The sequence below is a fragment of the Fukomys damarensis genome, unplaced genomic scaffold (assembly GCF_012274545.1).
Source record: "Fukomys damarensis isolate Sample0158 unplaced genomic scaffold, DMR_v1.0_HiC HiC_scaffold_14, whole genome shotgun sequence".
Lineage (NCBI taxonomy): Eukaryota > Metazoa > Chordata > Mammalia > Rodentia > Bathyergidae > Fukomys > Fukomys damarensis.
The window spans coordinates 38301828-38314579 of record NW_022900926.1 but is presented as its reverse complement, the minus strand read 5'-3'; the positions used below and the strand labels follow the sequence as shown (position 1 = coordinate 38314579).

At 40.4% G+C, this 12752-nt stretch overlaps 1 protein-coding gene across 7 annotated transcripts in view; it reads right to left on the bottom strand.

Moving 5' to 3' along the window:
• Positions 1-8608: 8608 nt before the first annotated feature.
• Positions 8609-12752, bottom strand: part of Pde10a (phosphodiesterase 10A) — a 551502-nt gene continuing 547358 nt past the window's right edge. For all 7 annotated transcript variants that reach the window (XM_019205466.2, XM_019205465.2, XM_010610549.3 and 4 more), the window contains 2 exons: positions 12553-12641; positions 8609-10009 (listed from right to left, as the gene is read on the bottom strand). In XM_019205466.2, the coding sequence (XP_019061011.1) occupies positions 9847-10009; positions 12553-12641 (252 nt within the window). In that variant the 3' untranslated portion in view covers positions 8609-9846. The remainder of the gene's footprint in view (positions 10010-12552; positions 12642-12752) is intronic.

Sequence of the window (12752 nt, the reverse complement as noted above, 5' to 3'; positions counted from 1 at the left end):
ATAAGACCCAAACTTTAGAGATCAATGAAGAAATAACACATATAAGAACGCCCCCTTCAAAGGACTCCCTAGTGTCCCCTCCCCCGTGTTCCTGTTGCATCTGCTCTTGCTCCCTTACAAGTGAACCAAACCTTCAGTTACATTTGTACATAAAACTTCATTTCTTTCCTTCAAAGTGTTACTTATTGATTGAAAACACTTGTTTCCAAATGTCCATATGGAAGTATTTTTTTCAGCTGTAAAAGTCATCAGAGTCAGGATGAAAGACATGATGTTGCCAGCTATGGAGGAGCTGATGGAAAGAAAACTATTCTACATATGGTGTCTTGCAACCTCGGGGCACTTCAGGGACCAGCCAGGGGATTGGTTTCTCCTGTACTCCCCACAGACAGTTGGCATATACAAGAATGCACACACACAACTTCCCTGCCTTTCTCCCTTCCATTGAAAACATAATCTACCTACTTCTTCCCCTTTGTTTTTTTTCCCTTCCCTCTTAAAAACTCATCTTAGAAATCATTCCATACCAAGACAAAAACTGAACACTGACTTTTCAAATGGCTGGATAGTATTCCTCTTAAGGCTGAACTGCAATTTCTTTAAGCAGCAAACTGCTGATGGACATTAATGTGGGTTCCATTCTTTTATGGCAAAATCCTGCTGCTTGCTTTGGCCCCTTTCTAGTGTGAAAGTCTATAAGTGACCACAGGGCCCTAGCCTGGGCAGAGCTGCCGAGTCACAGTGCTGTGCCTGTCATGTTGATAAGCTCACCAGCCTGTCCTCCAGTGGGGTATAGCACATTACACGGTCCTAGCAATAGTGACAATAGGGTCCCCACTTCACCTCTAAATACTGTCATTCTTACACTCTTACTCCACTTTGTCATCTTTGCTAGCATAACATTGCCAATTTTATGTTCAGAGAGAGGGAAAGTGTACAGTTAAACTGGGAAAGGAAAAGGATAAGGTGTAGCAATACTCTACGTGCTTACTGTTTTAGACGAGGTGATAAGATCTGTATTCCTTTGCTGTGCTTTCTGTAAGGAACAACCACAAATTTAATAGCTTAAAATAATCAAAATACATTATTTTACAGTTCTGAAGGTCAAGAATTAGAAAGGTGCCTAAGGGGCTAACCTCTTCCTACTGCAGGCCCAGTAGAGAGCCTCTTTCCAGCATCTCCTACATTCCAAAGGTGCCCCATCTTCCTGTCCATACAGCCCCTTATTCTCCCATCCCTACCCTGTCTCAAGGACTCTGAACTCACCTCAGTTCCTCCTTAAGGTCCATTGTCTTGTTTTCTGTGCATCACAGGTGATGGAGATGAGGAACTTCTGGAGCCCTTTGTGGGTGTCTCAGAGAGTTGGAGGAGAGGTCCTGGCTGGAGGGTGAAGCATAGTTGACCTCTTCCCAAACCCAGCTGTAAGGCCACAGAAACAGCAGCTGGAGGCAGGGGCTGTATGAGGGCTATGTGATGTGTTGGTGCCTGAGTGGTTGGCAATGCACCATTACCGAGCCCCTTTGTGTACCTGGCTCCTGCCAGCTGGGCAGAGGACAGGGAGTAATTCATCATAACAAGTAAAACAATCTGAAAGGGTAGTGAACAAGTCCAGTTAATCTGCCGGTTCCAGCCAGCCTGATGCTGATGTAATTATTAGAAAAGTGCAAATAAATCTGAGCCAGCAGCCATGTTGGTCCCACTCAGGATCACCTGATGGTGATACTGTAAGGCAGTATGACTTTCTTAGAAGCCAGACCGCCTGGAATTTCACCCTTTCAATTTCCCTATAGATCAGGATTGGCTGAAGACAAACATGGCAATATTGTGAGAGTGTAGCATGAACACAAAAGTGGGCCATCATTTGGCTGCAAAGTCTCTAAAGTTTTCAAATCAGACGTGCATCTGTGAAAAAGTAAGATTTGGCTAACAACCATTCTAAAAAAAATACTCAAGAAGATGGCCTTGGTGGGAGGCTGAGGCAGAAGGAAATCATTTGAGCCCAGTCTGTCTTTCCCTGCCTACAGAGGATGTTTCCAGGAGTAAAAGGGAAGGTGGAGTTACTGAAGCAGGAGGACACCCACAGGATGACATGGGGTGCTCACAGAAGAGTGTGAACCCCATGGGACCCAACCAGAGAGGGGGCATTTTGCAGAAATTGCCTCCAAAGTGCCAGCTGCGGAATTAATAAAAACTTTATTCTGTAGCGAGGATCAGAAGGCCTGGAAAATTTCTAGGGGAAAAATGTCACAAATGCCACGAGCTTGTTAGCCTTGTGGCTGCTACAGAATACTGGGAGAAGAGAAATGGAAGCAACAGATTTCAGGTCCATCTGGCAGAACTTTTGGGCAGGAGGTGCTGTCAGGCAGTGGACAGTTTTCACCTTGGCTATGTATTCTTGGGCTGCAGTGTGGCACTGGATGACCCCTGTCAGAAAGAGCAAATAAGGGACTTTGCATCCGCCGTGGAAGTGTGCAGAGGCCTCTGAGTACCAATCCTAACGTTTGTGACTTCACAGAGTCGAAATCCAGTTACTCAGAAGACTGATTCATTAAACAGGGAGTTCTGAAACATGGCTTTTTTTTGTTGTTGTTGTGAATAAAAAGTGAAGGAAGTACATTGTTTTCTTAATATACAATGTGTGTAAGTGTGTGTGCATGCGAGTTACTTTTTTATGTTAAAAGTATCTTATATTCAATGATTTATTTGCTGTGCTCCCAAGGGAAAGTCCACTTCTCTTGAGGGAAGTTTCTTTTGGTTTTTTTTTTTTTTTCCATTTTTGATGGTGGGTCAAGAGTGTGGGAAGAGGAGGAAAGCAGAGTAGAGGAACATTATTTTTTTGGTTTCTATCTCTTCAAGTTTGGCTTCCTCTGGTGAGAAGAATGCCAATTATATTATTTGGAAAACTTGAAAAAATTGTCTTGCAAACATTAGACTGTCCTATCTTTGAATATGTTATTTTTCCTCCATCTTCAGTTCAGATCATGAATGTAACAAGTGCAGAAAGGAGCAGGTTCTAGGAACCAATGGCAATAACCAAAGCCTCGATGAGATGAAATCAAAGCCAAACCTAGAGAAGCATCCTATCCTGCCTTGCACCCCAACTTTCCTCCCTGGAGACCTCTTTCCACACAATAATAGAATATATTTGTCTGAAGTTGTTGCTTTGGGGATTTCTTACATTTTAGGAAATAGATTTGATAGAGGAATGTTCTTTCCTTATAATTTGCTATAATCAAATTGATGAATGTCAATGTATGTGTAATTAAGACAAGGATTGAAATTCAAATCAGCTTTGTAGAGTGTCAATTGATAACTTGCACTGCCTAATAATTATATGGATGTATTAGATCATGGAATTTATTTTTAATGGAGTCAACATGCAACATTCTATTCATTGCATAGGAGATGAATATTAGCAGAAGTTCTGTCAATGATATATACAGTGGGGTGCATTTCGAAGGCACACCAGTAGAGAGTCTAGTATTGCAAAGCAGGCAGTGTAACCACTGAGCCAAATCCACAGCCCAGGAACTTTTACTCCCAAGTTCTGCTCTAATATGTTTAAGGTGAAGAAAGACTTGGAGCTACAATTAAACTTTCAACTTTTGTTAAATATCCCTTGCGTGCCCCCCTGGTGGCAAGCAGAGATAGCCAAAATAATAGACCATTTCCTTAAGCAGAGCTTTAAAGACAAATACACAAGTATACTTGTAGAATACTTGTCACTTCATAAGACTACGTGAAATTTTAGGCTAAAAATGTCCTTTACTATGCTGATATGCAAACATAAATGTCCTCTGTTGCCTGCATGGCCTTTTCTTTCTTTAGAGGTATACTCCTGATACTGTGTGTTGGGGAGGGGCTGGGAATGAGTTTGCAGAAAGTTCAGGCCAGGACACAGTGCCCTTAATTTGGCCACTATTTGCCCAAATAGTCTCTGGAAATTTAAAAATTATACAATGAAGCTAGTAAATAATTTTAAATTGTCTCTCTCTGCTGCTATGAAGTGGCAAAAGTGAAGCACACTAATTCAGTGTTGACTTGGAGGTCTGGAGTGTTTCTAAATGAACTTTCATTAAATGTTTCTTATCTTCCCCACAAATGAGAGCAAATGATAAACATGAAAGATATTTTAAAAACTCTGTATTCAATTATTCACACCAAAGATATCCATTAAAATTATGAACATTTCTAAATATATTTCATGTATCATACATATATATATATACTTTATATGTATAATTACATATCGACAAAAGATTTCTTGCTGCTCTAAGCATGTTAGTAAAACAGATTTTGCGATGTAACACTCATATATGCATATTTACTGGTTGTTTGAATTATTAATTTATTTACATCTTACCTAAGTTTTAATAAATGGTTACTGTTCTATTATACAAACATAACAATAAAGGATTTTTTAAATACAAAGACTGCAAATGAATACATGAAAAAATTACACACATGTACAATATTTATAATTTATAAATGCAAAGTTAAGATCTCTTTAAGTTATTGCACTTGCGCATTTTACAAAGATTTTTATGTCAGACATATAAAATCGTTTTTTAATTTACTAACTCATCAACTATAGTAAAGTTGGATATTATGAACTTGAAGTTCTTTCCCCTTCCAAAAGAGAGCCTGTTAAGGCTTTGGATACAGACCCATTGACTGCAAATCAGTTTACTATGAGTACTGTATTTTTGGTAGCACAAAACCTGTGTGACATCCCAGCAGGTTTTGGTCAGCAAGAAGATTATCCCAAGTAAACCTTAGACAACTTTGCTAGGAATGGATATAGAATCTCTTTTGCTCACATGTTCACATAGAGAAAGTCACCTCTTCTTGAAAGAATCAAGATGCTGCATTTCTACAAACTTGGTAACTGTTTCACAGTGTTTTGGGCAAGCATATAATTTCAAATGGACAGGGGCATTGTATAGAAACACCTTCTATTTATAAATCTATCATAATTTCAAATTGCACACTAAATGAACATGTAGCATATACACCATAAAACAGATCGTATAGAAAATAATAGTCCCATGTGTCATTTATACTGGCTATACAAGATATAGCATAGGCCTAGGTATTGGGGTAACTAAAGAAAAAAAAAAACAAAGGTTGCAATGCCCATGATGACATTTTAGGTGGGTAAGCACATCAAATAATATGCTTTTAAAACTTAACTTATATTAGGAATAAAACTTTCCATATAAATGTTGGCAAATATGCAGTACCTCAAAATTATTAGCTGAGTATTGAAATGATAAACTATCTTCCCTATGTGGGAAACTCTGGATCTAGCTGCAGGTTTCCACTTTGGTCCTTAGGTGATGTCATTCTTTGCCCCCACAGAGTCAAGCCCAGATCTTGTGCTTCAATTGTGGTTCTCATTATGGTTACAGTAAAGGGCAGGCAGACTATACAATTTACAAAACACTGTTTTGCACTGTGGGTTAGGAGGAGAAAAATGAAGCGACTCTCATGGTGCTTCTTTGGATTTTAAATGTTTTTCTTGGGAAGCACTGATGTTTTTCTTTTTGCTTCATCTTCTTAATTTGGAACAAGAACACAGTTGAACACTCTTCTTTCATTTTTGCTATTTTTATCATCCCATAAAATACACCTAATGTTTTAGACAACCAAATTATCAGTTTTGCAAAGAAGACAACAACAACAAAAAGGTACATACAGCACTGGGTGTCACTAATTTAAACTTAGTAGCAGTGCTCAAAATAGTCAGCAAAATGTGTAATCAGGGTACTTACACATGGGTTAAACTGTAATGGCCATGCACTGGCAAGCATGGGGACAGAGTAACTGAAAGCATCCACAGCAAACCGAAATCTTACAGTGATTTTTAAGCCAGACTAATACTTGCAATAGAAGGAATTCACTAAAATGACTAAATGAATATAGTCTCTATAGAGTTATGGCTCAATCAAATCAGCAAAATTCAGAAATCAAATACTTTGAAACATATAAAGAGAGAAGTGATTTTTTTTTCACAGTCTAGATCATGCTTGTGTACCTGACACCCAACAGAATCACATCATAATCAGTGTCACGGTTCTTGGAAGTCTTTGCAAAAAAAAGAATCTGAATAGCTCATTTGTTACAGTCACCGGGTTATGTGTCAATGAAGTCAATGAAGTCAAATAAAGGAAAAGAATCTAATGAGGATTCAACTTGGTAAAGTTAATCAGGGAGGTGTCTCTTTGTTTTCCATTATGCTTAAGCAAGAAAAGCAAAATAATAAATATATGAGTGAAGAATTAAAATTTCAGTATATAAAATAAAGGCACAGGCCAAGGCATGGTGTATAATATAGTCCTATTAAAGCTCAAACCTTAATTTTGAGTTAAAAGACCAGAGATACAATATCACAAATATAAGCTACTTATAAACCCAGGTATCTACAGATGTACACCTCTCCATGTATCCTGTACAAACATATCTAGTGTATATGAACACACCACTAAAGCAACTGAGATTGTATAAATTAAAACCTTTTAAGCATGCAAGTACTGGGGATTTAGCCCAGTGGTTCCGCTGCCTGCCTCACAAGCCCAAGGTCCCGAGTTCAATCCCCAGTACCAAAAGCAAAACAAATAATTTTTTATTTAAATGCGAAAGAGGGGAAACCTACACAGAACAAATCTATTTTCAAATGAGTCTGTTTTTGTTGCTGTAGGAACAAGTACCAGGAACCAAAGCTGTGACCTCTGTGCATGTCCTTCTCCACAAGGGAGCCCAGGAGTGGGCGCAGGGACCTCCAGGTTTCCACTGGGTCTCTTTCCAACATTGGTTTCTCACATGTTTCTTGGAAATAACTAAAAATGGGTAATAGTAAAAGGGCTATTTTTGACAGCTAGTTTTCACACCCATTGTATTCCCTTCTGAGTTTTCCTAGTTAACTGATTCACACAGTCAATTACCAATTTATAATAGGGTGCCTACATTTTTTAAGGACATTTCATGTCATGGTAGGGCAGCATTTATATTTCCAACAACATTTTTAGTTAAAAAATATATTCACAAAGTCTGGAAACATCTTTAATAAATCAGTAGAAATATCTGCAAATTGAACATACTATATATTCTCATAACTGATTACCAAATTTATACTGGACAATAGAAACCTGGCCAACTATAAAATACCATCTTGATGAGATGAGTCAGCAAAACCTTTTGTTAACAAAAAATCATCTGCCTGGTTTCTGGTATCACATTAGCATTTGTGAAAAGATCTGGGGAAAAGATGAGAACAAGAACTCAAAAGTTGGACTGCAAAATATATTTTTCCAAAATGCAAAAACATTGTTGATTAAACGTTTCCCCAAGCAAATTATTATTAACTAAGTATCACTGCATCCTGGGCTCTTCTGTGTTAGGTAAATCTTTGCTTCCTAATTAAATCCTGCATGTGATAAAAGCTATGTCAACGGTTTGTGGCAGCAAAGAGTCCATTGTTCAAACTGCTTCGATTGTAACAGTGTCTCACAAGAAGTTAACAACCCAACAAATATATATGTGTTCCCTTGGGTCATCTTTGGCAATCCACTTGACCATGTCAAAGTAAGGGAAATTTCTGTGATATTCTCATGAGAACTGCCACACTAAGATGCAAAGAAGCCATGTGATTTCCACCCCATGATACTATTCCATAAGAAGAGGCACAATTCATGCATTCCTTTAAAATCCTTTTAGTTAAGCAATGCTAAATGATACCCGCTTCTGAAATTCAGCTTCCAACTTAAATCAGAGGACTAAATTAACCTGCGCGATGAAAGGTGCATTTGATGGGATCCGGTTTCATAAATGTGTAGGGGGACAACATGTGACTCACCAGTGTCAGTCTTATGAATGCACTAATGTGAAAATAACACCCTCCAGTCACCTATTATCACGCCCTAGGCATTTCCCCACACAAAAGCCACTGCTTGGGAGCAGAGGGGTGATTTTTATTTTTCATGGGTTTGCTTCTTTCCCCCAATCTCTCTTTCATTGGTGTACGTGTGTGTCATCTACATATACAAACAGGTGTGTGTCTACATACATGACTGTGCATCATATATACATCAATGTGTATGTCTACATACCTTACATACATACATGTGTGTAGAGGCCTTCACACAGCATTATTATGTTTTTTATTATATAGTTACAATGGAGCTCCATACAGGGAAGATGGTAACCTTTGAAGCCTATATGGAAATTGAATATTTAGTGCTGATCTAAAAGAGAATCACTGTTTATGTATGGCCACCTCTGCTACAGCATAAATAAAACATGCTGTAGCAACCTGATTTCATCTGGAAAAAAAACAAGCTCAAGGGGCCAGCAATGTGCATGGTATTGAGTCTGCAGAAAACATTGTTTTAGAATTTTATTTTTTAAATTAACATTCCTGCCATGAAAATTGGATCAAGTTATTTGTTGTGGATTTGCCTGTGACTCTAATCCCTTTGGGTGAGAACTTAAGTGTAGATTCAGGTATCACTGGATCACTATGACGATAGCCCTGAAAGCGCCAACATGAACCAGAAGTAACTGTCGTGTGACCTGTGGAAGAGGGCCAGGGTGTTCTGTTGTGGTTCTTACTAAACACTACTGACACGGCACGGTAGCATTAATCTGCCAAAAGTCATGCACAAGACACCATCCAAACCGTAGGCTCCTCAGTGGATATTTGACCTGTGAGAAAAGCAGAAGGGGACAAAAATAAGGGACATTATGGTGGCACGGCTGCCTCTCCTGCTGGCTACAGAGTGTGGCCACCAGGCTTGATGGGGCAGAGACAGAGGGTCATATGGGACCAAAGCAGCTGCCCAGAGTAAATTACAGGACTAACACTTGAGAGGGTAATATGATTTTAAGAATATGTATGGTGTTTTAATGAAATAACTTTTAGACTAAACCTTTTATTTTGAATGTGAGTCAAAAATGTTGCCATGACACAAGGTACACATGGAATCATTATTAAAAGTTCACATTTTATATCCACAAGACTTGTTTAAAAAAATAGTGTGCCTTGTTTTTATTTTTGTTCTTTATGCAAAGGGTTCGGTAAATTTACCACAACTACTATGAAGAAAAAAGTTTGGAAAATTCCTTGACATCTTTTGAACTGAGAGTGGAAGTGCTCAGATTTATGCGGATGTGTGCCTGGATCTCTTCACAGGACAAGTCCGTGTCCTTTAGTGTGCAAGGGACTCTCCTGCACCCTCCGCTATAACACACCTAAGAGAGCGCACTCTGATCCACCCGAAATCATGAGGCCGTGGAGCAAGAATTTGACTTTTTCCTATCACTTCTTACTCTGCCCCCTTCATGACACTGTCCTGAGGCTGTGGGCTACAACTCAGGTTAACCATATGAAGATCACACACGAACATTCACAACAGTAATGTGTAAAAGAACCCTATTTATAACCAACAATAACAAAGCAACATTGGTGTTAAAGCCAAAGTACAATACCAGAATAGTACCATTTACACCCTTGTGGAAAGGAACAAGGGGGAGTACCCTTCAGAGTGGTCTCTTTCCCCTCCCAGTAAGGCCTCCACAAGGTTAGCCTGTTACAAAGGGGGCTCGAGAGTCCAGTGGAGTTGCTGGCCTGCTGCCGTTCAACACAGGGCGATCCTGGCTGCTCACTGCCTGTGGCACGTGTCATGAGCTTGGCAGGAAGCTGGCTGCTCCAAAGAGATACTGATGTTCCCTTCTCCAAGAGTTTGCCCTGCAGTTACCAGGTGTAGGTTTTCCCAGGCAAAAATAAAAGGTAAAAGCGCCAAAGAAGCAGGATGAGAACCGTTGGGTGGGACGCCTGGGGTGTGACCATCAATCCTTCACAGGAGGCTTCTCAGAAGTCCCCTCGGCCGCTGGGGCTGGAGCTAGGGTTGGGGCTGGAGCTAGGGCTGGAGCTGTGGCTGGGGCTGGGGCTGAGATCCACAATCCAGTCTCCTCCCCTCGAATCACCTTCTCCCACTGACTCAGATTATCCCTGGAGACAAGAGAAAGAGTCACATGGGAAGTTTAGAGAGTTCTAGACCCTATCTCAAAAGCTGAGCCAGTGACCCTGTGGCAGGACTGAGCACACTGGCTTCTAGTGGCAGCAATGTAAGGCTGCACTGCACACTGCCAGCTCAGGTCTGTGAAGACAAAAGCCAGTGGGAGCTTGGATGACCTTTCTGAATCTGTTACCAAGATGAGCTTGACTGGGGTGAGCCCCAGAGCTTCCTGCTAAGAAGCAAGAGCTGGCAGAGCGGGAGACCCTCCAGCAAGCAAAGGAGCAGCAGGGCTTCCAGTACACCCTGTGGTGGGGGAGAAACAGCACAGCTCCTAGGAGGCCTATATGCCCTTCTCCCCTCACACCTGAGCACCTGTATTCTGAATACTCTGTTACATCTAAGAAGTCATCTTTGATGACACCTGGCCACAAACGAAATTTCCTTAGAGGAAAACCCCATTTAGGTTCTGGTGAACTCCCTTCTGAAGGGCAGCCTAATTTCTCCTGCAGCTCTTTAATCTTTTTCTCTCTCTGTCCTTGGGTCAAATGTCACAGGCATGCTAGCCAGTAACTGCAGGACTGTCTCTTATGCTCTGAGGCTAACCTGGCAGAGGTCATGGCAATGCTTTGCACCTCAACTTTTCTTTCTTTTACGCAAAATCAAAATCAGACAAAATGAATTCTTTCTCTAAATTTATTTTAATAGAAAATATGCTAAGATACCTTTGGACCAAAGAAACTCCCAAAATATAATCTGACAAGCAGAACACTTTTAACTTTTGTACCATAAAATCAGGTGTTATTGATCAGATCCTAGAGATTTTCTGATAACACTATATTGGAAAAAGACACTAAATTTTGTACATTTCTTAGTACACCAAAGATACATGCTGAATGCTTTAAATGTTTGTAAGAGTAAAATGTGCTTTCAGTGATTATGTGGGTCAGCCAAGTACATTAAATCAGAAATGCATCAAAGATGCAAAAATAGCTAAGTGCCACATTCACAAAACTTTCCAGGGAAGCGCCTGGCCCAGTGCATAATGACCCAGCCACCATTCATTCTTGCTGACTTTTGAATATTTAGCATAAAACAGGGTTCTGGAAATAAACAGATTCAGATGACTACTTAGTAGATTTTTAAACTATAAATCTGGATTTTGGCTGACATTCCAATTTCTCTGGAATGTGCACTCACTCTTATGCCAGGTCTCAACAGCGACAGTCCCAGTTCACACTCCCCCCTGTCCCATGTGACAGCCCTTATGGTAAGATTCTAACAAACTAACCATAGACTCCATTAACCTTCCCAGCACTAGAAAAGAAACAGAAACCATCTCTTAAATAGGAAAGAGAGAGAGAGATCATTTTAAAAAGTGCTTTTGCTTGTTCGTCTTGTTGTCCTTAACTGGCCCCCCAAAAACAGTGCATAAAATAAGCTTCAACAGAGGACAGTGGGGGTACACTATTAAAGTTTTGGTTTGCTTAAAACTATCTGGCTAAACTGCATGTTTTAGCCACTGGGACTCCCAAGAGCAGCTATGGCTGAGTACTTGTAAACAGCCCCTGGACACCAAGTGGGGAATGTTATTGCTCTTCCCTTTTCTCAGCGGGAACTGTTTTTAAAATAAAGTAAAAATGTTTCAAAAATTTAAATGTTCCTAACTGAGTTTAGCTCTCAGAAAAGATGGGGGAAAAGAAGGAGGTATTGAATCCTGGAATAGATAACAGATGGCTTAAATTGGTTTTGGGAAGGAAAAAATAATACTCAAAAGAAGAAAGAAATCTCCATTCAGGTTGCTTTACAAACTAATTTAATCTGAGCCCCTGCCTTCCTTAATAAGCACTGCTGGCTGTTGTCTTTTTAAATAAAAATAGTATCGTGTAGGGACCCTCTGTATGACTGAAAATACCTTCAGGTCTCTTCTTGATGAATAGAAGACTTTATGGATAAGTACCCTATACACCCTTGTACAGTACACTAAATGAGGCCTAATATGGCTATGGGATTAGTGAGAGCCAAGAGGGCTGCTTGAGCATCTCCCGGGGCTGTACCGTGTGCCATGGGCTGTAGGACACAGCCTGGCTAGGGCTTGCAAGAGTTGAGGCCAGTCAGCACCTTTAATGGAACACCTTTAAAGAGCCTGCCTCCCTCCAGGAAAGAAACTCTGATCCTGGTGCAGGCAGAAGACAGGTGTAAGAGGCGGGGTCTCTGACTCTGAGATGTTCTCTGTGCAGAGCCTTCTCTCTGTCACTCGGCTGACCACTGGCTTTCCCTGGTCCCCGACACTGGCTGCTCTGTCACTCCTCCCAGATACACTGAAGATCAGCTGAAGAGGAGAAGGTGCCCCTGGGGAGGCTGGTGAGCCAGAACCACCCGAGACCCCTAACAACTTGATACCTAGGCCAACAACCCAAGCAATTGTGATATTAACTGTAAACAGTTAAGACACATCCACAAGATGACGGAGTAAAAACTCTTGTACTGAGCCTTAGGTTTTTAAGAATACCATTACAGTCTGAATCACAATACACACCTGCAGGCTTTGAGGAGAGGCTCTGTGGGAGGCAGGATCTGGGTCAGTGTAGTATAGCAGGGTATGGCCACAGCATTGTAGAATCCAATCTGCCTCAGTTGAAAGATCATGGACAAGAAACAAATTGCTCATTAGTAATTCTATTTGTACTTACTTGAATTTTCTTCTTCTGAACTCTATGAAACGAAATGCTTTAGTTT